This window comes from Tiliqua scincoides, chromosome 14, assembly GCF_035046505.1.
Source record: "Tiliqua scincoides isolate rTilSci1 chromosome 14, rTilSci1.hap2, whole genome shotgun sequence".
In the NCBI taxonomy this organism is placed as follows: domain Eukaryota; kingdom Metazoa; phylum Chordata; class Lepidosauria; order Squamata; family Scincidae; genus Tiliqua; species Tiliqua scincoides.
The window spans coordinates 7587785-7612187 of record NC_089834.1 but is presented as its reverse complement, the minus strand read 5'-3'; the positions used below and the strand labels follow the sequence as shown (position 1 = coordinate 7612187).

The window sequence follows — 24403 nt, the reverse complement described above, 5'->3', positions numbered from 1 at the left end:
GTGTTCAGTATAGGGAGATGGATGGCAACCTTCAGTCTGGAAAGACTATGGTAGAAGCCTACAGCACCCAGTATTCCCAGGCGGTCTCCCATCCAAGTACTAACCAGGCCTGACCCTGCTTAGCTTCTGAGATCAGACGAGATCGGGCATGTGCAGGGTAACAGTTGCTGAATTGACACCATTGGTGCACTGGGTGACATGAAGCCCAGTGACACCAATGGACCGAAGTGTGGGTGACCACTGCAAAAGACACTTGACCTCCACCACCATCTATCTCCATTCTCTACAGTTCCGTTCTCTTTTCTTTCCACATGGGAGAACTTTCTAGAACTTTCACTACACCAAGAAAAAAAACAAGATTTAAACTTGTGGGGCAGGAGGATGGGTACAGACAAATGGCAACTGTATCTTCTACACTCGACTTCCTATCAATGAGATTCACAATATTTTCAAACCAAGTATTTTTTTTTTTTAATGATGGTTTGATGATTTAATGATTATTATTAGTGATTAAATCTATATGTTGATTGTGAACTCAGGTGGGTCAAGCTCTTATCGGTTTGGTACACTTCCTCAGAATGCAGAAATAAATAAAATTTGTAAATTAAAAGGGGGGACCCCCCAAAACAGCCTAATGCAGACTCAGCACGCTCAGTGGTTCCCCAAAACCCACGGAATGTTGAGAGGTCAACTGGAAAAAAAACAAAACTGGCAGCTAAATACGAGGAGGGGAACTTGAGCCAACTGGATCTCAATGGATGGGGAGATGCAACTTTTTTAAAAAAGTTGTTTATGAAATATCAATATAAATATAAACTAGAAATTAGCAAAAAGAAAAGCGGTATATAAATACTGTTATTATTATTATTAATAATAATAATAATAATAATAATAATAATAATAATAATAATAATAATAATAATAATAATAAAACAAATAGGTAAGAACTATTTGAAATGCTAAGAACTACACTGGGCCCTCAGAATTCGAGGGGGGGTCTGTTCCAGAACCCCCACATATAACCCCATATCCATGGATAATTAAATCCGTGGTGGCCCCGGTGCAGTGCCATAAAAACGTACCTAGGGGGCAACCCCAGCCCTCCAGAGGTCACACGTGGCCTCCCCGCACCTCAGAGCACCTCCGGACGCAAGCAGAAGTCAGGGGTGAAAGTGACTTTAGACTGCATCCGAGATTCTCCGATGCCCACCAACCGTGGGCTTGGCGTCCACAGATGGTCAGATCTGTGAATGCTGATCCCATGGATAAGGAGGGCCCGCTATACTAAGAAAAGCAGAAGCGGCACTTCTTTAGACCAGGGGTGTCCAAACATTTTGGCAGGAGGGCCACATCAGCTCTCTGACACCGTGTCAGGGGCCGGGAAAGAAAGAATTAATATACATTTAAAATTTGAATAAATTTACATAAATGAATATAATAGAGGTGGAACTTATATGAATGAATGAATGAATGGTCTTGCAATAGCTCAAGGCCTATAAAAGGCTTTGCACAAAGCAAGGCCAGCCTTTCCTTCGCTACCACTGCTGCATCAGACACGAAACAGCAAGTAGTGGAGAGAGCCCTCGTCCCACAGTTAACACGAGAGGTCAAACAGTTGTCCTCATGCTGAGAGCAGCTGCGTCGGGCCAGCACGGGCTCCAGCAAGTCTCCGGAGGGCCAGAGGCTCATTGGAGACGGGGGGGGGCTCCCCAAGGGCCTGACTGGGAGCCTCCGAGGGCCGCAAGTGGCCCCCAGGCCAGGGTTTGGGAACCCCTGCTTTAGACTGTAAGAGACATGTGTTGCTTCCATAAATTATGACCTGTCGGTTCTTCTTGTATCAGGAAGGACATTTATGTGCAGCAAATGGTGGCAAAACGATGCTCTGAGGAAATTTCCCAGTTCCTCCCTGCAAAAGTAATTTATCCCTTAATGGCACAACCTCGACCCAGCTGGTTCTTCCACAGATGGAGATGCCTGATATAGGCATCTCTGGCGAGCCTGGTGGGGGGCGAGAGTGGCTCGCATCACCAGCTCTTCACTCGCACACTGGAACGGCGCCACCCCAAACAGCCTCGCCGTATCGCTCCTGCGTCACGGTCTTCAGATAGGTGGCTGCCGAGGAGAGCCGTCAAAACCCTCTGGAGTACAAATAAGGTGCCGTTGAGTGGCTTTTCAAAGGACCGCCATTACCTCAGAAAGGGGGAATGTCAAGGAAAGAGTCCCATCTGGTCTGCGTTACTAATCCGAAGTAGGAGGGGGACAGTGGGGAGAAGAGGACATCCCAATATGCATATTTGGTGCTTTTGTGGGAGACACAACAAACGGGGGGGTGGGGGGGTGGTATGTTGTCCTGAACTAACATTGTACAGAAAAAGCACTAGAATGTCTCTAAGCAACACTCCCTGAAACTATTAGGACAAAAGATGACAAAAGTCCAAACCACAAACATTGAGAACATTGATAGTTTCTTCCTTTACAATACAGGTGGCCCCCCCGTACCTGCAGGGGATACATTCCCACCCACCCCCTGTATTAATAACTCCCTTTATTAATAACAATTATTAATTACTGGGATCTTGTACTTCTGAGGTTGCTAGAGACCTCATGTATAGTATGTGCGTATAGACCAGTGGTTCCCAACCTTCAGACCTCATGTATAGTATGTGCGTATAGACCAGTGGTTCCCAACCTTCAGACCTCATGTATAGTATGTGCGTACAGACCAGTGGTTCCCAACCTTCAGACCTCATGTATAGTATGTGCGTACAGACCAGTGGTTCCCAACCTTCAGACCTCATGTATAGTATGTGCGTACAGACCAGTGGTTCCCAACCTTCAGACCTCATGTATAGTATGTGCGTACAGACCAGTGGTTCCCAACCTTCAGACCGCATGTATAGTATGTGCGTACAGACCAGTGGTTCCCAACCTTCAGACCGCATGTATAGTATGTGCGTACAGACCAGTGGTTCCCAACCTTCAGACCGCATGTATAGTATGTGCGTACAGACCAGTGGTTCCCAACCTTCAGACCTCATGTATAGTATGTGCGTATAGACCAGTGGTTCCCAACCTTCAGACCTCATGTATAGTATGTGCGTACAGACCAGTGGTTCCCAACCTTCAGACCTCATGTATAGTATGTGCGTATAGACCAGTGGTTCCCAACCTTCAGACCTCATGTATAGTATGTGCGTACAGACCAGTGGTTCCCAACCTTCAGACCTCATGTATAGTAAGTGCGTACAGACCAGTGGTTCCCAACCTTCAGACCTCATGTATAGTATGTGCGTACAGACCAGTGGTTCCCAACCTTCAGACCTCATGTATAGTATGTGCGTACAGACCAGTGGTTCCCAACCTTCAGACCTCATGTATAGTATGTGCGTACAGACCAGTGGTTCCCAACCTTCAGACCTCATGTATAGTATGTGCGTACAGACCAGTGGTTCCCAACCTTCAGACCTCATGTATAGTATGTGCGTACAGACCAGTGGTTCCCAACCTTCAGACCTCATGTATAGTATGTGCGTACAGACCAGTGGTTCCCAACCTTCAGAACTCATGTATAGTATGTGCGTACAGACCAGTGGTTCCCAACCTTCAGACCTCATGTATAGTATGTGTGTACAGACCAGTGGTTCACTACCTTCAGACCTCATGTATAGTATGTGCGTATAGACCAGTGGTTCACTACCTTCAGACCTCATGTATAGTATGTGCGTATAGACCAGTGGTTCCCAACCTTCAGAACTCATGTATAGTATGTGCGTATAGACCAGTGGTTCACTACCTTCAGACCTCATGTATAGTATGTGCGTACAGACCAGTGGTTCCCAACCTTCAGACCTCATGTATAGTATGTGCGTACAGACCAGTGGTTCCCAACCTTCAGACCTCATGTATAGTATGTGCGTACAGACCAGTGGTTCCCAACCTTCAGACCTCATGTATAGTATGTGTGTATAGACCAGTGGTTCCCAACCTTCAGACCTCATGTATAGTATGTGTGTATAGACCAGTGGTTCCCAACCTTCAGACCTCATGTATAGTATGTGTGTATAGACCAGTGGTTCACTACCTTTAGACGCCTATTGTCCACAGAGACAAGAACGGAAGTGGCGTGGACCACATGCAACCAGGGCCCCAAGAGGAATTTTATCAGGGGTACAATGTACCTTTGGGTCCCTTCCCAAAGGGGGAGGGGAGAGGTGAAACAGGGATGGGTAGAATAGTGGTGGGGAAGGGACAAAACAAGGCAGGGGGAGGGTGGTAACAGTAGGAAGAGTCTTTGGAGCCCAGGTCTACCATGCTTATCCTGTGTGAAGCCCAGGTCTATCTGCCTATACTGTGTCGACAGCTAAATACAGTAATACAGAGAGCCAAACACAGGTTGGAAACCACTGATGTAGACATTTGCTAGACTCTCCCTAGAAATGGAGTCCCTAGAAACTACCTAAGGACTGTTCCCCCTGTTCCAAATTACCCAGAAGTCTGAACTGGAGAGAAAGATGTGCAGTTAGGGATTTCCAGGCCATACAAAAGGCTGAAACTGGGTCCACACATGATCTACGGCATGCCTCCTACTAGAGAAAGTTAGAAAATGTGACATTTTAAGCCATTTCTGTCCAACGTTGCATATACACAACAGGGATCAAATGTGTACACCTGTGGGCTGGGCAGAAATAGGTTAATCTGGAGATATGAAGATTATCTCATATCACAGGTTAGCATTCCAGCTAATGATTTTCTTCTGAAAACCGGGCAAGGGTGCTTGCAAAGTTTTTTTGTTTTTTTTAACGTTTCAAAAACTCTTCGCAACCCACCAAAGATCAGCTTGCAACCCACTGGTGGGTGCCAACCCACAGTTTGGGAAACACTGCCCTAGACTACACTATATAAGTAAGCACTGAACATGACAGCCCAGCTGGATCAGGCCATAGGCCCATCTAGTCCAGCTTCCTGTATCTCACAGTGGCCCACCAAATGCCCCAGGGAGCACACCAGATAACAAGAGACCTCATCCTGGTGCCCTCCCCTGCATCCGGCATTCTGACATAGCCCATTTCTAAAATCAGGAGGTTGCACATACACATCATGTCTTGTAACTCGTAATGGATTTTTCCTCCAGAAATTTGTTCAATCCCCTTTTAAAGGCATCTAGGCCAGATGTAATTCTTTGTGGGTCCTGAGGGCAAGAGGGTGTATATGGGGGGGGGGGGGGGTGTCATATGCAACATCTATATAGATGGCCACATCACATGTTACATTTAAGACACTAAGTAGGAATGCAGCCATTTAATTCCCCCATCCTCACAATCCGTGTAAACTACATGCACACCATGGAAGAAGGAACCCTTACATTAAAAAAAATAATAACGTCATCAAAATGCTATTTACGCATGTATGTTATAACCTAATATAAAACTTGTGCCAATATCCATTTACAACACTGTTTTGTTGCCATTCCAGCCAGAGAGGCTCAAGGCAACGCAGAAGTAATAAAACCTGAGAAAGTGCCACGCTTTAAAATTGGAATGAAAACTAGCCTTGAAATGCTAAAAACTAAGATGACGTATCAGCAGCTCAAACAGTGCCAGACCCCTCCAAGCAAATGCCTAGAAAAACCACACTGATGGCAGAAAGTGGGAAACTCTTCTCCCCACACCCTACTGGTCTTGACTGGTGGTTGGCAACCTTCAGTCTTGAAAGACTATGGTATAAGCCTACAGCACCTGGTATTCCCAGGCGGTCTCCCATCCAAGTACTAACCAGGCCTGACCCTGCTTAGCTTCCAAGATCAGACAAGATCGGGAGATAGTGTTCAGTATAGGGAGATGGTTGGCAACCTTCAGTCTCGAAAGACTATGGTATAAGCCTACAGCACCTGGTATTCCCAGGTGGTCTCCCATCCAAGTACTAACCAGGCCTGACCCTGCTTAGCTTCCAAGATCAGACAAGATCGGGAGATAGTGTTCAGTATAGGGAGATGGTTGGCAGCCTTCAGTCTCGAAAGACTATGGTAGAAGCCTACAGCACCTGGTATTCCCAGGTGGTCTCCCATCCAAGTACTAACCAGGCCTGACCCTGCTTAGCTTCCAAGATCAGACAAGATTGGGTATGTGCAGGGTAACAGTTGCTGGTCTTGACTACTGCAATCGGATACTCACAAGTCTTCCCTTGGCTTCCCTCACTCCATCCAGTGCTCTGCAACGAAACCATTTACCTACCTTGTCGCTCGGACCACATCAAGCCTGCCTTCAATCCCTCCACTCTGCTCCCAGGCCCAGCACCAGCTCCTTGCCTGCAACTTCAAAGCCCTTTGGAGCCACGGCCCTCTCTACCTTCCAACTCTCCTATCCTGATATACTCTTGCTCATGACCTTCCCTCATCCAACTCCACTGCTGTCAATTGTCTGAAGAGTCAGGATGGCGTAGTGTGGAGGCTCCCAAACTTTACAAGAGAGTTGGGACCCCCATACATAACTATGTACAGGGTACAGTGGGGATGGTACTTCTACGGCCGTGAGGCCACCAAGAAAACAGAGGGTTTCCCACGCAACTGGGGAATCATGTTGGTCCTCTGGAGTCTGAGGGCCTCCCCCTGCCTCTGAATGGCTCTGTGATGCAATCGGAACCCACTTCTGGTTTTTGTGGCAACAACACCCCTCCCCCTTTAAGGGACACTGTGACAACCCAGTTTGGGAACCTCTGGTGCAGTGGTTTGGGAGTTGGGCTTAGACCTGGAAGATTCAGGTTCAAAACCCCACTCAGCCATGAAGCTTCCTGGGTGACCTTAGGCCAGCTACTCTCTCTCTCTCAGCCTCACTAACCAACCTCACCAACCTGTCAGGACAACAGGAGGGGAAGCACCATGTGCTTGGTGGAAGGGCAGGATAGAAATATGGAATGAATGAATGAATGAATCTCCTGCTCTCCCAAACAACTCTGCCCTGTCTCCTCTGCTGTCCCTGATGCCCGGTGCTGCCTCCTGGAGCATTTGTGGATACGCTTCCTTGGTTTTGACCACCAAGCCCTTTCTTAAAACTCACCTTTCCCATGAAGCCTACAGCACACACATCCTTACTCCCTCACCCCCTACTGTAAAGAAGCTTAAGAACCCACAACTAAAACAAACCCAGTCACCCCAGCCTCCATTTCCCTCCCATTCCACTGACCTCCCTAGTGTCTGTTTCTAGACTGTAAGCCTCCTGGGGTAGGGACCTGTCCTCTCGTTCCTGAACAGGGGTGCCATGGACAGGGGTGGGGCTATATAAGGAAGTATTGTTAATGAATAATGATAAATACAGAACGGGGAGCCAGTAGTGTATATGTCCAGGAATTCCCTCCTGTGCCATTCTACAAAATAGAGTGGCAAAGGTTAGGAGAGAATGTGGCCAGGTTCAGATATAATGGCTTGATTGGCTTGAGAGGACTATGGATTCAACCCTTTGCTCTGCTGACGACATTCAACGGAATCTGTTGCGTTTGCGGAGGACAAAATTCTGCAGACAACATACAGTGGGCCCTCAATATCTGTGGGGATCCATTTGAAGACCCCACATGGATACAGAATTCTGCAGATAATGAAAACTGTGGAGGGCCCATGCAATTACTAACCTGGGGACTGTGCAACCCTTTGGAGGCTGCATGCGACCTCCCGTCCTCCTCAGAAACCTACTGGACACAACTAGAAGACACTTCTGGTTCACACTGGCAAACCAGTCACATCCTGGAGGCCTTCTGAGGTGCAAGGAGGCCTCCCCGTTGCATCCGGGAGGTCCTCTGAGGCCCTCCAACTGTAGGCTCAGCATCAGCAGATATTCCAATCCAAAGTTGCCAAGCTTGTGGATAAGGAGGGATAAGGAGTACGTACTCCTTGGGGAAAATGTGCCCTGGAGTCAAATAATCAGCCTGTATGCCATGGATCACAAACTGAGCAGGATAAACTGGGGTTTGAGTACCATTAGTGAGGTCTGCTGAAGGACTTGGGCGAGGTTAAAAAGAAGAAACAAGAACATTGGGAAAGGTTAGGAAGCTTCAAGACAGCTTCTTTAGGATCATCAAGCCATCTGTGATGAATCAGCGAGGGATCTGCAGCAAGGCCACTTTTGCACAGCTAAATATTTTTTCAGTCTATCCAACTGTTGGCGGAAAACAGAACAAAACAGCACCGTGGGGGCAACCAAGCTGACCTGGAGGTTCTGCTGCTTGTCGGGGCTCCAGATGCAAAGCCTCTTCTCGGAGGAGCCCGACACCCCTTTGCCCTTCTCCGAGTCAAAGTCAAGGCTCATGATTGGCTCCTGGTGACATGGGAGTTGACTCAGCTCTTTCCTCATCGACAAATTCCACAGAGCCACCGATCCATTCTCGTAGCCGGCCAGGAGGAGAGGGTGTGAACCGACCTTGGGCTAATGGAGAAAACAGAAACACAGAGATGACCCGAAGAGTTTGGGCGACTCCTACCAGTGGAACCAAATTAAACTGTACACGGCTTCCAGAATGACAAAAAATGTGCTATTACACATCTAACGTTGGCACTCCTACCTCAGATACTCAGAACAACTTGTCCATCATGGGTCACAAGTCATGCTAAGTATGTGCAAGCTCCTGGTTTTAGAGGCAGGCTACCTCAGAGTGCCAGACGCAGGGGAGGGCACCAGGATGCAGGTTGTGTCTTCTTGTCTTGTGTGCTCCCTGAAGCATTTGGTGGGCCACTGTGAGATACAGGAAGCTGGACTAGATGGGCCTTTGACCTGATCCAGTGGGGCTCTTCTAACGTTCTTATGTTTAACTATGGCACTCAAGAGCATTCTCTGGCAAGAAAGGGAGGAATAAAACTGTCATTTGGGAAAGCTGTGACTGCACTTAATTAAAACAGCATAAAGCCAATTGTTTCACAATCTTAAGAAGATTATTCACTGCCTAATCTTGGGTTCGGCTCCTTAAAAAAAAAAGTCTGGTTGAAACTCGACCACTAAGGGAGCCAAATCTCTCTCCTTCTTAGAAAGAAAAAAAAAAAAGATGTCAAAGAGCTTTCTAACACTTCATCAGACCAAAATGCGTCTTGCCATGATAAAAGCTAGAAGCTCAGTGATTTTCAACCCTTTTCATTTCACGGCACACGGACAAGGCGCTAAAATTGTCAAGGCACACCATCCGTTTCTTTGACAATTGACAAGGCATAGCACATTACTGGTGGGGGCTCACATCTCCCAATGGCCATACTCATAAATGACCCTTCCCCAAACTCCTGTGGCGTACCTGTGAATCATTTGTGTTTCACCAATGTGCCGGGGCACATTGGTTGAAAATCACTGCTGCTCAGTGCCTACAAAAGGTCCGCGGTTCAATCCCCGGTATCTCCAAATAAGGCAGCAAAAGTCCTATAGAGACACAGTTTTGTGTCTCTCCCCCTAAATTTTTTTTTCCAGAAATGCCACTTTTTCCAATATAAAAAAATGCTCAAGAAAAGTGCTTGCATGTGGGCGATTTCACCAAATGCCATTGAAGATTCTTCTCTCCACCCCCTCTCACCCTTCCCAAAATACATCTGCACTAGTTCCCAAAGAGTTAACAGGTCTACATCCCACTGTAACCAATTGGGAGCTATTTTGATTAATGATGTCACAGGCCAAAGGTCATGGCACCCTGGGCAGTCACCCAATTTATTTAAGCCTCTGAAATAACTCAGAGAAAGGCGCGTTAGTGGACTACATGTCACACTTCAGGGAAGTATTCATCATTACGCAGGCCCGAAAAGACGAATGACCCTGTGGATCGGAAGACTCTCGCTCAAAGCCCCAATCAAAGCAAATTAAAAAACAAACTCCTGTTAACGCTCTCGGTTACGGTAAAGGAGAAACTCAGCAGAAACTCTCTTGTATATAACACACAGATATCTGGTTCATGAGCAGAAAAATGCATTTCTATTTTGAAAGGGGGGGGCATCTCTCTCGTTAGTTCTTAGGGAGATTTTAACAGATATTTCCTCCCCATTCCAAGAATTATGACTTATGGCAAAAAATGGTCGCATTTTACTCCCACTATTGCTCTTCGAGACACATCTCGCATGATTGAAACTACACATCTCGGGAGTAGTGGTACTAGTGACCATGGGTGGTCTTCGTGTTCGGAATTTCTTCTTGGGAAAGAAAATAGCAGGACCTGTTTTGCACAGGGTTTGCTTCTCCTCTCGTGGCCTCAAGATTCATGTGGTCTCCTGGGTATACAGGCAGCCTTGGGAAAGTGCCCAGTGTAAGAACTGTTCAGCGGGTGACTGACACCATAGAGCAGCAGTTCTCAACCAATGTGCACATTAGTATACCATGAATGGTCCGCAGGTGGGCCACGGGAGTTTAGGGGAGGGTCATTTATTAGTACGGCTATTGGGGGATGTGAGCCCCTTGCTGGCTGCATGGTGTGCCTTGTCCATTGTCAAAAAACTGATGGTGAGCCATGACAATGTTTGCGCCTTCAGTGTGCCATGAGATATAAAAGGCTGAAAATTGCTGCCATAGAGATTCGACACAAGTGGCGCACTTGAACAGGTCACCCGGAACATGTTACCAAGGAGGCTTGTAATGGAGGTTTGGGGACCTGTCTTGTCGCCTCTCTTCTCCCCCAGTCACCTTCAGGAGAGGGAGCATGCTTTAAATGAAGAAAGTCTTAGGTTTGATCCGCAATGTCTCCCAGTTCGTATACGTGCTGCTGAAGTTATTTATTAAAGTATTTATATACCAACTTTCTCATAAACAAGCCTCTCAGACTCAAAGCGATTTACATAGGCAGGCTGGCCATAAAACCCATTTCTTTTTCAAATGATTTTTTTTTTTTAAAAGTGTTATTCTATGAGAGGAAATTGTAGGATTCTCCATTTCTGCAGATGTTCCCCTTCAGGGTGCAATCATTCTGGCTGCACAGCTCTTGCGCTTTCCAAGCTTCCACAGGTAGCTGCAAAATACACCTCTGGCTGGTTCTCAGGATGTTCTCTGTTTCTTGCCAGTCCACATTCCTTCATCTCCAGCCAGCAGCTTCTGGTCTTCCATCATAAGCGCATAAGAACAGCCCCACTGGATCAGGCCATAGGCCCATCTAGTCCAGCTTCCTGGATCTCACAGCGGCCCCACCAAATGCCCCAGGGAGCACACCAGATAACAAGAGACCTGCATCCTGGTGCCCTCCATTGCATCTAACATAGCCCATTTCTCAAATCAGGAGGCTGCACATTCACATCATGGCTTCCTCCAGAAACTTGTCCAATCCCCTTTTAAAGGCGTCCAGGCCAGATGCCATCACCACATCTTGCAGCAAGCAGTTCCACAGACCGACCACATGCTGAGTAAAGAAATAGTTTCTTTTATCTGTTCTAACCCTCCCAACACTCAATTTGAGTGGATGTCCCCTGGTTCTGGTGTTATTTGAGAGTGTAAAGAGCATCTCTCTATCCACTTTATCCTTCCCATGCATAATTTTGTATGTCTCAATCATGTCCCCCCTGAGGCGTCTCTTTTCTAGGCTAAAGAGGCCCAAACGCCGCTGTAGCCTTTCCTCATAAGGAAGGTGCCCCAGCCCAGCAATCATCTTAGTTGCTCTCTTTTGCACCTTTTCCATTTCCACTATGTCTTTTTTGAGATGCGGCGACCAGAACTGGCGATACTCCAGGTGTGGCCTTACCATCAATTTGTACAATGGCATTATAATATCAGCCGTTTTGTTCTCAATACCTTTTCTAATGATCCCAAGCATAGAATTGGCCTTCTTCACTGCCGCCACACATTGGGCCGACACTTTCATCGACTTCTCCACCACCACCCCAAGATCTCTCTCCTGATCTGTCACAGATAGCTCAGAACCCATCAGCCTATACGTGAAGTTTTGATTTTTTGCCCCAATGTGCATGACCTTACACTTACTTACGCTGAAATTCATCTGCCATTTTGCTGCCCATTCTGCCAGTCTGGAGAGATCCTTCTGGAGCTCCTCACAATCACTTCTGGTCTTCACCGCTTGGAAAAATTTGGTGTCGTCTGCAAACTTAGCCACCTCACTGCTCACCCCTGTCTCCAGGTCATTTATGAAGAGGTTGAAAAGCACCGGTCCCAGGACAGATCCTTGGGGCACACCGCTTTTCACTTCTCCCCATTGTGAAAATTGCCCACTGACACCCACTCTCTGTTTCCTGGTCTTCAACCAGTTCTCAATCCAAGGCAAGACCCTAGTTGATCCTGTTTAGCTTTGTCCAGGCAGGGTGACGGCTCAACCTCCAGACCACACCTCCTAGGATTTGATCCTTTCCAGTAGAAAGGATCTTAGGCAGTGCTGGTACTAGTTCCATGGGCACTCTCCACCAAGTATCATTCGGTGCTCACTTGGTGAGCAGCTGTGCTAATGACCACCATCTTGGTTTACCTAAAATGCAGTGACCCCACCCCACTATTGCATCACTGGATGTAGATGCCATATAGTAAATAGAACAGTTGGCCCATCCAGCTCAGTTTCCTTTCTGAAAGGGATTTTCCTTTGCCCTACCTGGGGATGCCAGGGATTGAACCCAAGACACTTCTGCAAGCAGGGCAGGTGCTCTACCACCAAGCTACAGCTCTTCCCGTAGCCCTTGGTCATTGTCCCAGTTGGCTGACCCAAGGTGCCATCTCCAATCTTCTGTATCAGGACTGAGAAAGACCTCCACAGGAGGTCTACTCTGTCTAGCCAGGTATAGCCTGCTTTGCTATATCACAGGTAAAACATTTCACCATGGAGGGCTGCAAAGAGCATTTGTTTGCTTGGGATCCATCTTGCTCATCTTCTCTCCTCCTCGAGCAGCCTCAGGAGAGGTAGCAGAGCAGATGCTTGCATGCTGAAGGTCAAAGTTTCCAGCCCTGGAATCTCTGATCAAAGGTTCTCAGGAAGTAGGTCTGGGAGGGAGAATGGAGACCTTGAAAGACCTGTTAACATTCCAGGGAGAGAACACATGTGTAGATCCACCAACAATCTGGCGTGGATCAAATGGCTTCCTTTGGCCACCATGTGGCTTCTTTAGCCTCCTCCTCCTTCATTTTACTTGGCTATTTGTTTACAGCCCAACATTCGGCATCAAGCCAAGAAGGGATACTTGGCTATTTAAAGGGCTTTGTTCCACCTGAACATAGAACTGCAGGTGCGAACTAAGAGGTGTGGCAAAAATTGCAATAGCTTCCAAATGCAGCAACAGTAGCGCTCCCTCGATTACCAAATGGTGATCCAAAGCCAGTAACACAGAGTCAGTGACTGAACTAATGGCATACATGCATCGGCATAATAGGATTATCCATTCAGCACCTCTGAAACCAGTCTGGGCTGGTCTTCTACAGTATGCACCCTTTAGGTATCAAACAAATATGGAGTTGCCTCCGTTGCAACTCTGTCTCTCTAGGAGCTGATGGGCTGCCGAGTTGTTCCATCCTGATTTCCACAGAGATCCACCATCTCCCACACACAGGAGACGAAGGCATCCTCTCCCACCATTGCTCCCTTGCAAGTGGTATTCAGAGGCATATGCCCACTGAACCTGGAGGTAGCACATAGCCAGTGTGACTACCAGCCACTGATAGACTTGTCCTCCATGAATTTAGCAAAAGCCATGTAAGCCAATGACCACATCTTGTGGCAATGAATTCCAAAGACCAATTACATGTGAAGAAGTCCCTTTTTTTTGTCCATCCTAAATCTCCAGCCAGTCAGTTTCACTGGATGAAACCTGTTTCTAATATTGCAAGACAGGGAGAAAAATTCCCCTCTCTCTTTCACTCCACAGCATGCATAATTTTCTGCGTCTCATTCACAATCAACCCCCTTAATCCCTTTTTTCACAGGTGTACACATTTGGTCTCTGGTGCGTATATGCAACATTGGGCAGAAATGGCTTAACCAGCTTTTCTCCAAGCTAAGCCCCAAATGTTGCCACCTTTCCTTGTAAGAAAGCTGCTCCAGGGCCCAATCCTATCCAACTTCCCAGCACTGAGGCAGCCATACCAATGGGGCATGTGTTGCATGCATCCTGCAGTAGAGAAGCTGTCATGGAGGCCTGTTCAAGGGAATGTTCATTCCTTTCCCCTGAGGCTGCATTGCAGCTGCACCAGCACTGGAAAGCTGGATAGTATTTGGCCCCCAGTCCCTTACTCATTTGGGTTGCCCTATTCTGTAACTTTTCCAGCTCGGCAATATCCATTTTGAGGAGCATGTGATTAACAGCCAGTACAGTGGGCCCTCCATATCTGCGCGCTTGGCATTTGTGGATCTGAACAATCGCAGATGCCAAGCCGGTGGCTAGAGGGCCTCACAGGACCAGAAGTGGCCCTCCCATGGATTTCATTATTTGTAGAATTCTATATTCATCTGGGGGGGGGGGGGTGTGTCCTGGAACGGATCCTCCGCAGATACCAAGGGCCTAGTGTTTATCCTCTTTGGAAGAATGAAAATGCCCGACAATAAGAACATAACAACAGCCCTGCTGGATCAGGCCAAAGGCCCATCTAGTCCAGCTTCCTGTATCTCACAGCGGCCCCACCAAATGCTCCAGGGAGCACACCAGATAACAAGAGACCTGCAAGGCTTCCTGGGAATTGTAGTTAAGAACATAAGAACAGCCCCACTGGATCAGGCCAAAGGCCCATCTAGTCCAGCTTCCTGTATCTCACAGCGGCCCCACCAAATGCCCCAGGGAGCACACCTGATAACAAGAGACCTGCATCCTGGTGCTCTCCCTTGCATCTGACATAGCCCATTTCTCAAATCAGGAGGTTGCACATACATCATGGCTTGTAACCCGTAATGGATTTTTCCTCCAGAAATTTGTCCAATCTTCTAAAGACATCTAGGCCAGATGCCATCACATCCTGTGGCAATGAGTTCCACAGACAATAGGTTATCCTTCTGTATTTAAGGTATACCCTCATATCAAAACAGGCTGCTTCTGTTTGAGGCTGGGTAGAGCACATTCCCTCCTTCCAATGGAATACCTTTCCTTACCTGATGCCGACCCACTGTCCCGTTCACACAGTCTCCTTTCTCAGCGAATTGGGTGGGGATGTATTTGCATAACCATGGACTGCCTTTCCTTGATTTTCCCACCAGGAAAAGGGCCGCATTGTGCAACAGCGGAGGAAAATTTTTACAAGAACACATGTAGAAACTGGATACGCAGTAAACACTTTGACACAAACTCCAGTAATTCCGAGTCCTGCCAAGCTGACGGCAATTCTCTTCCTTCCTTCCTTCCTTCCTTCCTTGACAACTTTCCAAAGGCAATACCAAAAAACCATCATCATAACATGTATTGGGAACATGGTAATTAAAAGAATATTTTCTTGACAGGATAGGATCAAGGCTTACTGACGATCCAGTCACCCAGACTGATGGCGCTTTGTCCCGAAGGGAATGCTCTAGAAGGAGTTCATCCGTGTTTTCGCTGCAGGAGGTGGGCCCAAGAGGAAGGATAAAGGTGGGAGCACAGAGCCAGGGGGAAGGAACGCTCCCAATTTGTATGTTACCACAACGGCCAAAGATCCCATTCTCCATGGTGCGGGCCTGTACTGCTCTGGCAGCAATTAGACCAGCAGTTCCCAACCCACAATGCGGTCTGCGAGCCGGCCAGGCCCGGCAGTCAGCAGGTGAGTGGAGTGTTGCAAATTCATCACCTTCCCAGCACTGTTTGGGCCCTCTTGCCCTTCCTTGTTCCCAAATTGGGCCAATCTGAAAACCATTGGTGACATCCTCACGCCATCCCCAAGTCCTAATACGGCTGTGCACTTGGTGGTCCGCAACGGACCCAACCGCAAATGTGGCCGGTCCTCCATCTCCAAAAGGTAAGAAACCACTGAAGTAGACATAGGAACCACATGAGTGAAGGACATGGCTCCTCTATATGGCATGCAGCCATCTTCTGTGTGTCTCCCACCCCTGGGAACTGTCTGCTTTCCCACTGAACGGTTCCCCTGGGAAGCAGAGAAGATGGACTCAAAACAATGACCTCAGCATCTGTACCTGCTTGGTGTTAGGAGAATGGGATGATAAGATGCATTCCTGAGGGTTTACCCCAAAAGCTCAAGGCTAGGTTTATTCTTCACATGTATCAATTTAGCTGCACCTGCTTGATAGCTCCTCTCCCAAGAGATGGGACCATGTATGTATCACTTTAGCAGGAAACAAGTCTATATAAACCAACGTATTTGGCTACTGCTTCGCTCCTGGGCCTTGCAAGCAGGCTTCATGGCCCAGTGGGTCACCTCAAAAAGCTGTAAGTCTTTAAGCCTGGGAGATGTAACACCTGTAAGTCTGACGCCTTGAAATGTTGTAAGTCTTGTGCCTGGAGGTGCTTCTGTAAGTATGATGCTCGTAGACGAATAAAACTCCTTTATGACAACCTTGGACTAGGTTTGCTTCTTCCTCGGAACCCGGATGAACCTCAAGCCCTTGGCCAGAATCACAGGCTGAGACAGTTCCTTCCACACCAGTATCACCCCCCAAGTGGGAGATGGTCAATATCCACACAAGCAGCAATTGTAGTAGAGCCTCTGCTAAACATGGCCCCTGATCCGTAGCTGAATTTTTTTGTGAGTCTCGAAACTGACAAACTTCTCTGCGCCTACTGTTTTGGCCATACTGCTCTCCAATTGGAATCTTTTCCAAGTCAACCTGGAGTTTGTCAAGGAATGTCACCTGTGGCAACTCTGAGAACCGCCTGTATGTTGACAGCCTTAGATAGTCTTGGCCTGCCGGGGAATATTTCATCTGCTCTTTTGTTTGGTCTGTAATTTTTCCAAGCCACTTGGTATTTGGGACCAGTTCATACACTTAGCAGGCTGGCAACCTCCTTGTTGCACCTCGGGGGGGAGGAAGCTGGTGCCCGACTAGCATGCATGGCATTAGATCAGGTTTTTTTTAGCACCTCTTTATAGAAATAAAAAACTTAAACAGCATGATGCCAAGTCAGCCAGCCAGCAAACCGGAGTGTGGCATTCAAAACTTCGTCAGTCGGACAGCGCCCCAGAAAGTGAAAAGGCACTGAAACTTCCATTTCATTCTATTAATTTATTTTTCATTTTTACACTGCCCTTTCTCCAAGGAGTTCAGAGTGGTGTACATGGTCCCTTCCCTCCTTTAGTCCTCACAACAACCCTGTGAGGTAGGTGAGACTAACAGAGAGTTACTGGCCCAAGGTCACCCAGGAAGCGTCATGGCTGAGCAGAGATTTGAACCTGGATCTTCCAGGTCTAAGCCCAGCACCACAGCCACTGCACCATCCTGGCTCTTGCCATGATTCTCCATTTTGCTGTATATTTTGCCATGCATTTTGCCGGTGAGCAAAGGGATTCAGGAACAGTAGAACAGTGCTCTGTTGCTGCAAAATGGCTGTCATGGATGATGCACACAGTGCACTGCCGGCAGCCATTTTCCAAGCACTTTCACAAGAAGTGGCAGCATGGGAGGTGATCTGGGGGAGGCCTTTGCCCCTGCTGGTGCCACTAAGCCAGTGGTGAAGGGTATGGAGAGGGCAGAATACGGCAGAACATGGCTGGAGCAAGGGAGATCCATCAGCACATATGGGGCACATATATGTGGCAATGGCTCCACTGTTCTCCAGTTTGTTCCCGACACGCTTCCTTCCCTCTGCTCCAAATGCACACGGCGGGCAGCATTTAGTTAGGACTGGGCTGCCCACCGCCCAAACAAGCAACCAATTAGCAATTAGGAAGCTGAAAAATCGTTTAAAAAGTCATTGACTTGTGACATCAAGATCTTTGGTACTCAGTGGGTTTGGTCAAATGCAAAGCCAAGCCACAGTTAGCAAACCACAGTTGAGCCTCAAAACCACAATATACGTTTCAAACATACAGGCAAACAATGGCTTGCGTGGTGCCCCTCTCCCCAAACTTTTCTGACAATCCCTAGATACCACCCCAAAGAGCAGCATCCCACCAATATCCCAAACCATGGTTTGTTGCTTTGGACGTCACATCAAAGCTTTCACTTTGCTGAACGGCGATCGCAAACCAGCACCAAATTGTGGTTTTAGGTTCTGCTTTAGTGGCCACTCATAAACCACGGTTAAGTGGGTGGTATTGGTTCAAACACCACGATATACCATACACTACTGGTTCTCAAACTTTTTAGAGGCCCTAGAGCAGCTATTTTCAACCACTGTGCCGCGCAGCACATTGGCATGCTGTGAATGGTCTGAAGATGTGCAGTGGGAGTTTGGGGAAGGGTCATTGATTCGTAGGGCCGTTGGGGGATGCAAGCCCCTGGCCAGCAGTGCAGTTTGACTTATCAATTGTAAAAATAAAAATAAATAAATGATGGCATGCATTGACAATTTTAGCACCTTGTCAGCGTGCCATGAGATGAAAAATGTTGAAAATCGCTGCCCTAGAGGCTTCCCCCTGACTTATAAATGCCAAGAGCGTGGTTATAATAGTGATTGGGCAGCCATGGTCCCCGCCCCCCAAGTAACAGCTGGTTTAACCCTTGATGCACACAGCCTAATCTGTCAGTTTCGCAACCAAACAAAAATGGGGTCACGACCCACTGGCGGGTCCTGGACCCACTGTTTGGCACCCACTGCCATAGCCCATGGTTTGGAATTACAGGTGAACCTTCACATTGTCATGTTTGAAGGGTTAAATAATGGGATTCTGCACCACTTGGACAGGGTATTTGCGTACAAGTTTCCATGAAATATGATCTGACATGCATCTGCAGTGGGCTCGACCCACCTACAACGGACGCCGTCGTGCGCCAGCTCACCCATGCCCAACATGCAGGGAACCCTTTGCAAAACACCCCATGCGCCGTCTGCTAACGAACACTCCAGGAGTTAAGGATGTTCCCATTTCCCTCCCGCCCTTAATAGGATAATTACTTGATTGCTGCTGACAATCCGTCAACAGACAAATCTTGAAGTGTGGAATGATTCATGTGCTCGGTACAAAATGAATCACAGAAAAGGGGGAAGCAGTTTCGCAATTAGCAAGCTCCCGTTGGCTTACCTGCCACAGCTTCAGACACATGGGCATGCCCAGTTTGGCATCGGCCTCTGGCTTCAAGGTACAGATGGAGTTCTTGGATGGCAGCTCCAAAACCTGAACCTGACATTGAGAAAACAAGTTTGGTCGGCCCGGGGCCAGGTACGTTCATGAGTCTCTAAGAGTGATCTGTAAAAAAGTGGCTGGTACAAGCTCTTTGCTTGTTTTAAAGGATCGGGGCGTGGGAGGGGGGGATGGACACCAACCCAGAGGAAGTCTCAGGAAGCACAAGTGCTAAAGGCTGAGATCTTTGGAAGATCTACTTTCACCAAGGGGAAGAACGCTGCTTTGACAGCAGTTTCTCAGGGCTTCAGTGGCAGTATCTAGGACAGTACTAGGACAGTGGTTCTTAAACTTTGGAGCACCAGGCCCCACTTTTTAGAATGACAATCTGTTGGGACCCACTGGAGGTGATGTCATTAACCTGGAAGTGATGTCATGGCCAAAAGTGACATCATCCATTTAGGCTTCAAACCTAACCCATAATCAGTCAAAGATCCAGTGACACAGCCGGCTCGTGCTATTATTTGGCATAGCTCAGAATTCAAACATTCCAGCTCAGAAGTCAAAGCAGAAGGGCAGACCTGGATCCTTCTCCAACTTCACAGCCCTTCCCCCTTTTCAGCATCCCATCTCACCACCTAATCAGGGCAAAGCACCAGGTCTCTCTCCCACCAGGAGCCCGTCCTGTCCAGCAGCTCTGTATCCTATATTTTCAATGGCAACTGAGGTAGGTGTTATGAGACCCATCTGAATTTGACTCAAGACCCACATAGTGGGTCCCAACCCACACTTTGAGAAATGCTGTTTTTCCATCCTGGTTATTGCATCCCACTACAGTTGATTAAATTTAAAAAAATACATATATAAATATACATGTATTGGGACAGAAATGTCCAGGATGCAAAACGAACAGGTTCAAATGTCCGATATGGAAAGCATTCAACACATTAGAAGGACCCACTAGAAGTGATGTCATTAACCTGGAAGTGATGTCATGGCCAAAAGTGACATCATCAATTCAGGCTTCAGACTCAAGCCAGATCAGTCCTGTCGCAATGGTCCTGTCACTGTCCAAGATTCATTTTTGAAGTTCACCAGTTTTAATTTGAATCCCTGGAATTGTGGCATCCCCACCTCTTTCCTCCGCAGTTTGGGCTGCATCTAAGAGTGTACACATTTTGGTGTATTTAAAAAAAATGCTGCTATTTTTTGGCATAGTATCATTAGTTACTCTAAAATCTACGCAGTTGCATTACAGTGCATTAGCAGGCAATAGGATAAATGAGAACACAAAATTTAATAGAACTAAAAAAAGTTTTGATGATGCAAAAAAAAAAAAATGCAGACCACCGTTGGAATCAGAATTGTAGATAAGAAACATTACAATTTTGACACAAACAGTTTTTGTGTTACATAATGTTGTACGGTGCAAAGAGGGTGGATGGACAGAAGTTTTGCCTAAGAACATTAGAACCAGGGGATAGTCAGTGAACATTCAGTGAACAGTGAACATTATGGATGGGAGATTTGGTTGGCAAGCTTCAGTCTGGAAAGACTATGGTAGAAGCCTACAGCACCCGGTATTCCCAGGCGGTCTCCCATCCAAGTACTAACCAGGCCTGACCCTGCTTAGCTTCCAAGATCGGGAGATAGTGTTCAGTATAGGGAGATGGTTGGCAACCCTCAGTCTCGAAAGACTATGGTAGAAGCCTACAGCACCCGGTATTCCCAGGCGGTCTCCCATCCAAGTACTAACCAGGCCTGACCCTGCTTAGCTTCCAAGATCAGACAAGATCGGGAGATAGTGTTCAGTATAGGGAGATGGTTGGCAACCCTCAGTCTCGAAAGACTATGGTAGAAGCCTACAGCACCCGGTATTCCCAGGCGGTCTCCCATCCAAGTACTAACCAGGCCTGACCCTGCTTAGCTTCCGAGATCAGACAAGATCGGGAGATAGTGTTCAGTATAGGGAGATGGTTGGCAACCCTCAGTCTCGAAAGACTATGGTAGAAGCCTACAGCACCCGGTATTCCCAGGCGGTCTCCCATCCAAGTACTAACCAGGCCTGACCCTGCTTAGCTTCCGAGATCAGACAAGATCGGGAGATAGTGTTCAGTATAGGGAGATGGTTGGCAACCTTCAGTCTGGAAAGACTATGGTAGAAGCCTACAGCACCTGGTATTCCCAGGCGGTCTCCCATCCAAGTACTAACCAGGCCTGACCCTGCTTAGCTTCCGAGATCAGACAAGATTGGGCATGTACAGGGTAACAGGGACAGCAAAAAGGATGGAGTTGTTCATATGTTGCAACTCATTGCCAAAAAATGTGGTGATGGCCACTAGTTTGGACAGCTTTAAAAGGGAACTGGACAAACTCAGGACAGGTCCATCGGTGGCTATGAGTTACCTCCAGGTTTAGTCTGCCTCTGAGTATTTGTTGCAGGGAGGGAGGAAGCAATGGCAGGAGAAAGGTATGCCTTTTTCTCTTACTTATGGGTTTTCACAGGTGATTGGTCAATGTTGTGAACAAGATGCTGGATTAGATGGGCCCTGGACACAATCCAGCAGGGCTTTTCTTGTGGTGGTCACAAAACATAAGGGGGGGACGGATCCTATAATTTGAACACTAAGCACAGGGAGCTCTATATAGTCAATTTTAAGGATACCTCCTTCCCTTTCTCTGTCCTTGATCTCATTCCTGTTTCTAGGACAAAAGATTCGCATTGACTCATCTCATATCTTAAGGTGCTACACACACAAAAATGGCTGGAGGGTGACTTTATTGTTATTATTATTAACAGTATTTATATACCGCTTTTCAACTAAAAGTTCACAAAGCGGTTTACAGAGAAAAATCAAATAACTAAATGGCTCCCTGTCCCAAAAGGGCTCACGATCTAAAAAGATGCCAAGGAATACCAGCAGACAGCCACTAGAACAGACAGTGCTGGGGTGAGGTGGGCCAGTTACTCTCCCCCTGCTAAAAAAAGGAGCACCCACTCCTTTTACCAATGCACTCCTTTTACCACTCCACTTTACCAATGCAGCAGTTTCATTCAACACCCCACTTAAAGCACCAGCGCTTTTGCAGACCTGCTTTGCCCCAAGAACATCACCCAGACCAAGCTGGTTTAAATGTTCAGCCTCTAGATTGAGCAGTCTCTGGATTAGACTAACACCCAAGGCATTAAGAAGAAGAAAAAAGACACCCACATCTATAATTAACTGGTGGTGCAAGATAGATCGGGGTAGGTGCTTTTAAATACGAAGGGTGCAATTCTGCAGGAAGCTCTTCTGCGCAAGCCTCGGGGCCAGCCCAAGACTTCTTGGCGCACGAGGCAGAGAGCCAAATGACACACCCCTGACCTGGAGATGTGCCAGCCACCACCTCCACCACTATCTCAACTGGAAGAGGGGAATGGCGCAGGAGGAAAAATGTGGAGGAGTGGAAAGGGGGGAGCTAGAGCGTCTCTGACACTAACCCACAATTCTCCACTCCTCCGCAGTTCCTCTTCCGTTTGTTCTTCCTTTCCAAGCAAGGGAACAGTAGAGGAGAAGCAGCAAAGCGGGGAGGCAGATGGCAGCAAGTGTCCCCCCTCCCCAAGCTAGCATCCAAGGCGATAGGCCGGACCTGGCAAGTCCCGTTAAAATGAACGGGACCTGCATAATTTGAGAATTGTGCCCCAGCCAAATGCAACCTGGTCATCGGTGTCCCTGGACAATTGCACCCTTTTATTTTTTTGCAACCCAGACATTTGTGTCCCAGTATATGTCTATTTATATGAGAGGTACTTTTTATTTTTAAAAAATGCAAAGGTAGGGTTAGGGCCGGGATAAGAGGCTTAGGATATATAACGTGGGATTTGTTGCCCAGTTATAGTTTGTTTGTTGCCCAGTTATAGTGGGATGCAAACAATCAGGACACACACACATGAATGTCCAGGGATGCCAATGACTGGGATATATTTGACAAGGACGCAATCATCCAGGACACAAATACCTCAGTACCAACAGGGCAAGCAGGTAGGTAGGCAGCCCCAGGTCCAGTCCTTGCTCTCTCCAAGTAAGGCTGGGAAAGACACTTGCTTGAACCCATTGAGAACTGCTGCGAGTCAGTACTGGCAGCAGTGAGTTAGATGGAATTTGGTACAGTCAGCCCTAGGCATTGGGGGTTCCATTCCTGGAACAATATGCCCGACAATAAGAACATAAGAACAGCGCCACTGGATCAGGCCAAAGGCCCATCTAGTCCAGCTTCCTGTATCTCACAGCGGCCCACCAAATGCCCCAGGGAGCACACCAGATAACAAGAGACCTGCAAGGCTTCCTGGGAATTGTAGTTAAGAACATAAGAACAGCCCCACTGGATCAGGCCATAGGCCCATCTAGTCCAGCTTCCTGTATCTCACAGTGGCCCACCAAATGCCCCAGGGAGCACACCAGGTAACAAGAGACCTGCAAGGCATTCTGGGAATTGTAGTTAAGAACATAAGAACAGCCCCACTGGATCAGGCCATAGGCCCATCTAGTCCAGCTTCCTGTATCTCACAGCGGCCCACCAAATGCCCCAGGGAGCACACCAGATAACAAGAGACCTCATCCTGGTGCCCAGATCTCCCTCCAGAAGATCTGGGCCCTCCCTAAACTCCAGACACAACCAGAAGATGTGACCAGAAGATGCTTCCAATTGCGTCTAGGAGGTCAGGCGGGGCCCCCCATCATGGGATCAGAACCCTGCGGTGAGTCAAATTCCACAGGTTCCAAACCCACGGATAACAAAGGGTCCACCTGTACTTCACTCCTAGTTTCAGTCACTCCAGAGCCCTAGACAGAGTATTCAAGGAATTAAGTAATGATGTTATGTGACAAGCGCCTTCCCTTAAGTAGAGGCTCTCAAGGCTAGTTCCAGCTGAGGATGGTGGCAGGGGAACCTTTGCGCAACATGACTTGTGTTGCTGGATTGACAGGCCCAACAAAAGAGCCTCCAACCTGGGCCACTGAACCCTGGAAACAAATCCCGCATCCCATGCACTTTGGCGCCCCAAAACTTAAAACCTGAAATTCTGTGTTTAATGCTGATTTTGCTTACTAGGAGAAAGAGACCCTGTCTTTGCCCGAGGTGAAGAGTGTTCCTGGGTGGCTAAAGAGGGCCACAAGGAAAAACACCCTTCTTCTTTCGCACAGCTGTAATGCTCTTTAACATGTTTCGGGTAAAATTGGCAGGAGGAGGCCATGTAACTCATAATTGGCGATTTAAATGCAATCAAAAACAAATAAATGCCTGTTCAGATCTTATTCACAGACCAAACCTGCTTCAAGACAAAATTACCGTCTTTG

General features: G+C 47.5%; 1 protein-coding gene and 7 pseudogenes across 1 annotated transcript in view; all 8 read right to left on the bottom strand.

Moving 5' to 3' along the window:
• Positions 1-24403, bottom strand: part of GNB1L (G protein subunit beta 1 like) — a 79514-nt gene that overhangs the window by 1521 nt on the left and 53590 nt on the right. The window contains exons 5-6 of the mRNA XM_066609869.1: positions 19029-19127; positions 8196-8411 (exon numbers count right to left, since the gene is read on the bottom strand). Coding sequence (XP_066465966.1) covers positions 8196-8411; positions 19029-19127 — 315 coding nt within the window. The remainder of the gene's footprint in view (positions 1-8195; positions 8412-19028; positions 19128-24403) is intronic.
• LOC136634767 (5S ribosomal RNA) lies at positions 56-172 on the bottom strand (annotated as a pseudogene).
• LOC136635015 (5S ribosomal RNA) lies at positions 5724-5846 on the bottom strand (annotated as a pseudogene).
• Positions 5876-5998, bottom strand: LOC136634986 (5S ribosomal RNA; annotated as a pseudogene).
• On the bottom strand, positions 6028-6144 carry LOC136634964 (5S ribosomal RNA; annotated as a pseudogene).
• LOC136634799 (5S ribosomal RNA) lies at positions 20927-21049 on the bottom strand (annotated as a pseudogene).
• On the bottom strand, positions 21079-21201 carry LOC136634798 (5S ribosomal RNA; annotated as a pseudogene).
• Positions 21231-21350, bottom strand: LOC136634652 (5S ribosomal RNA; annotated as a pseudogene).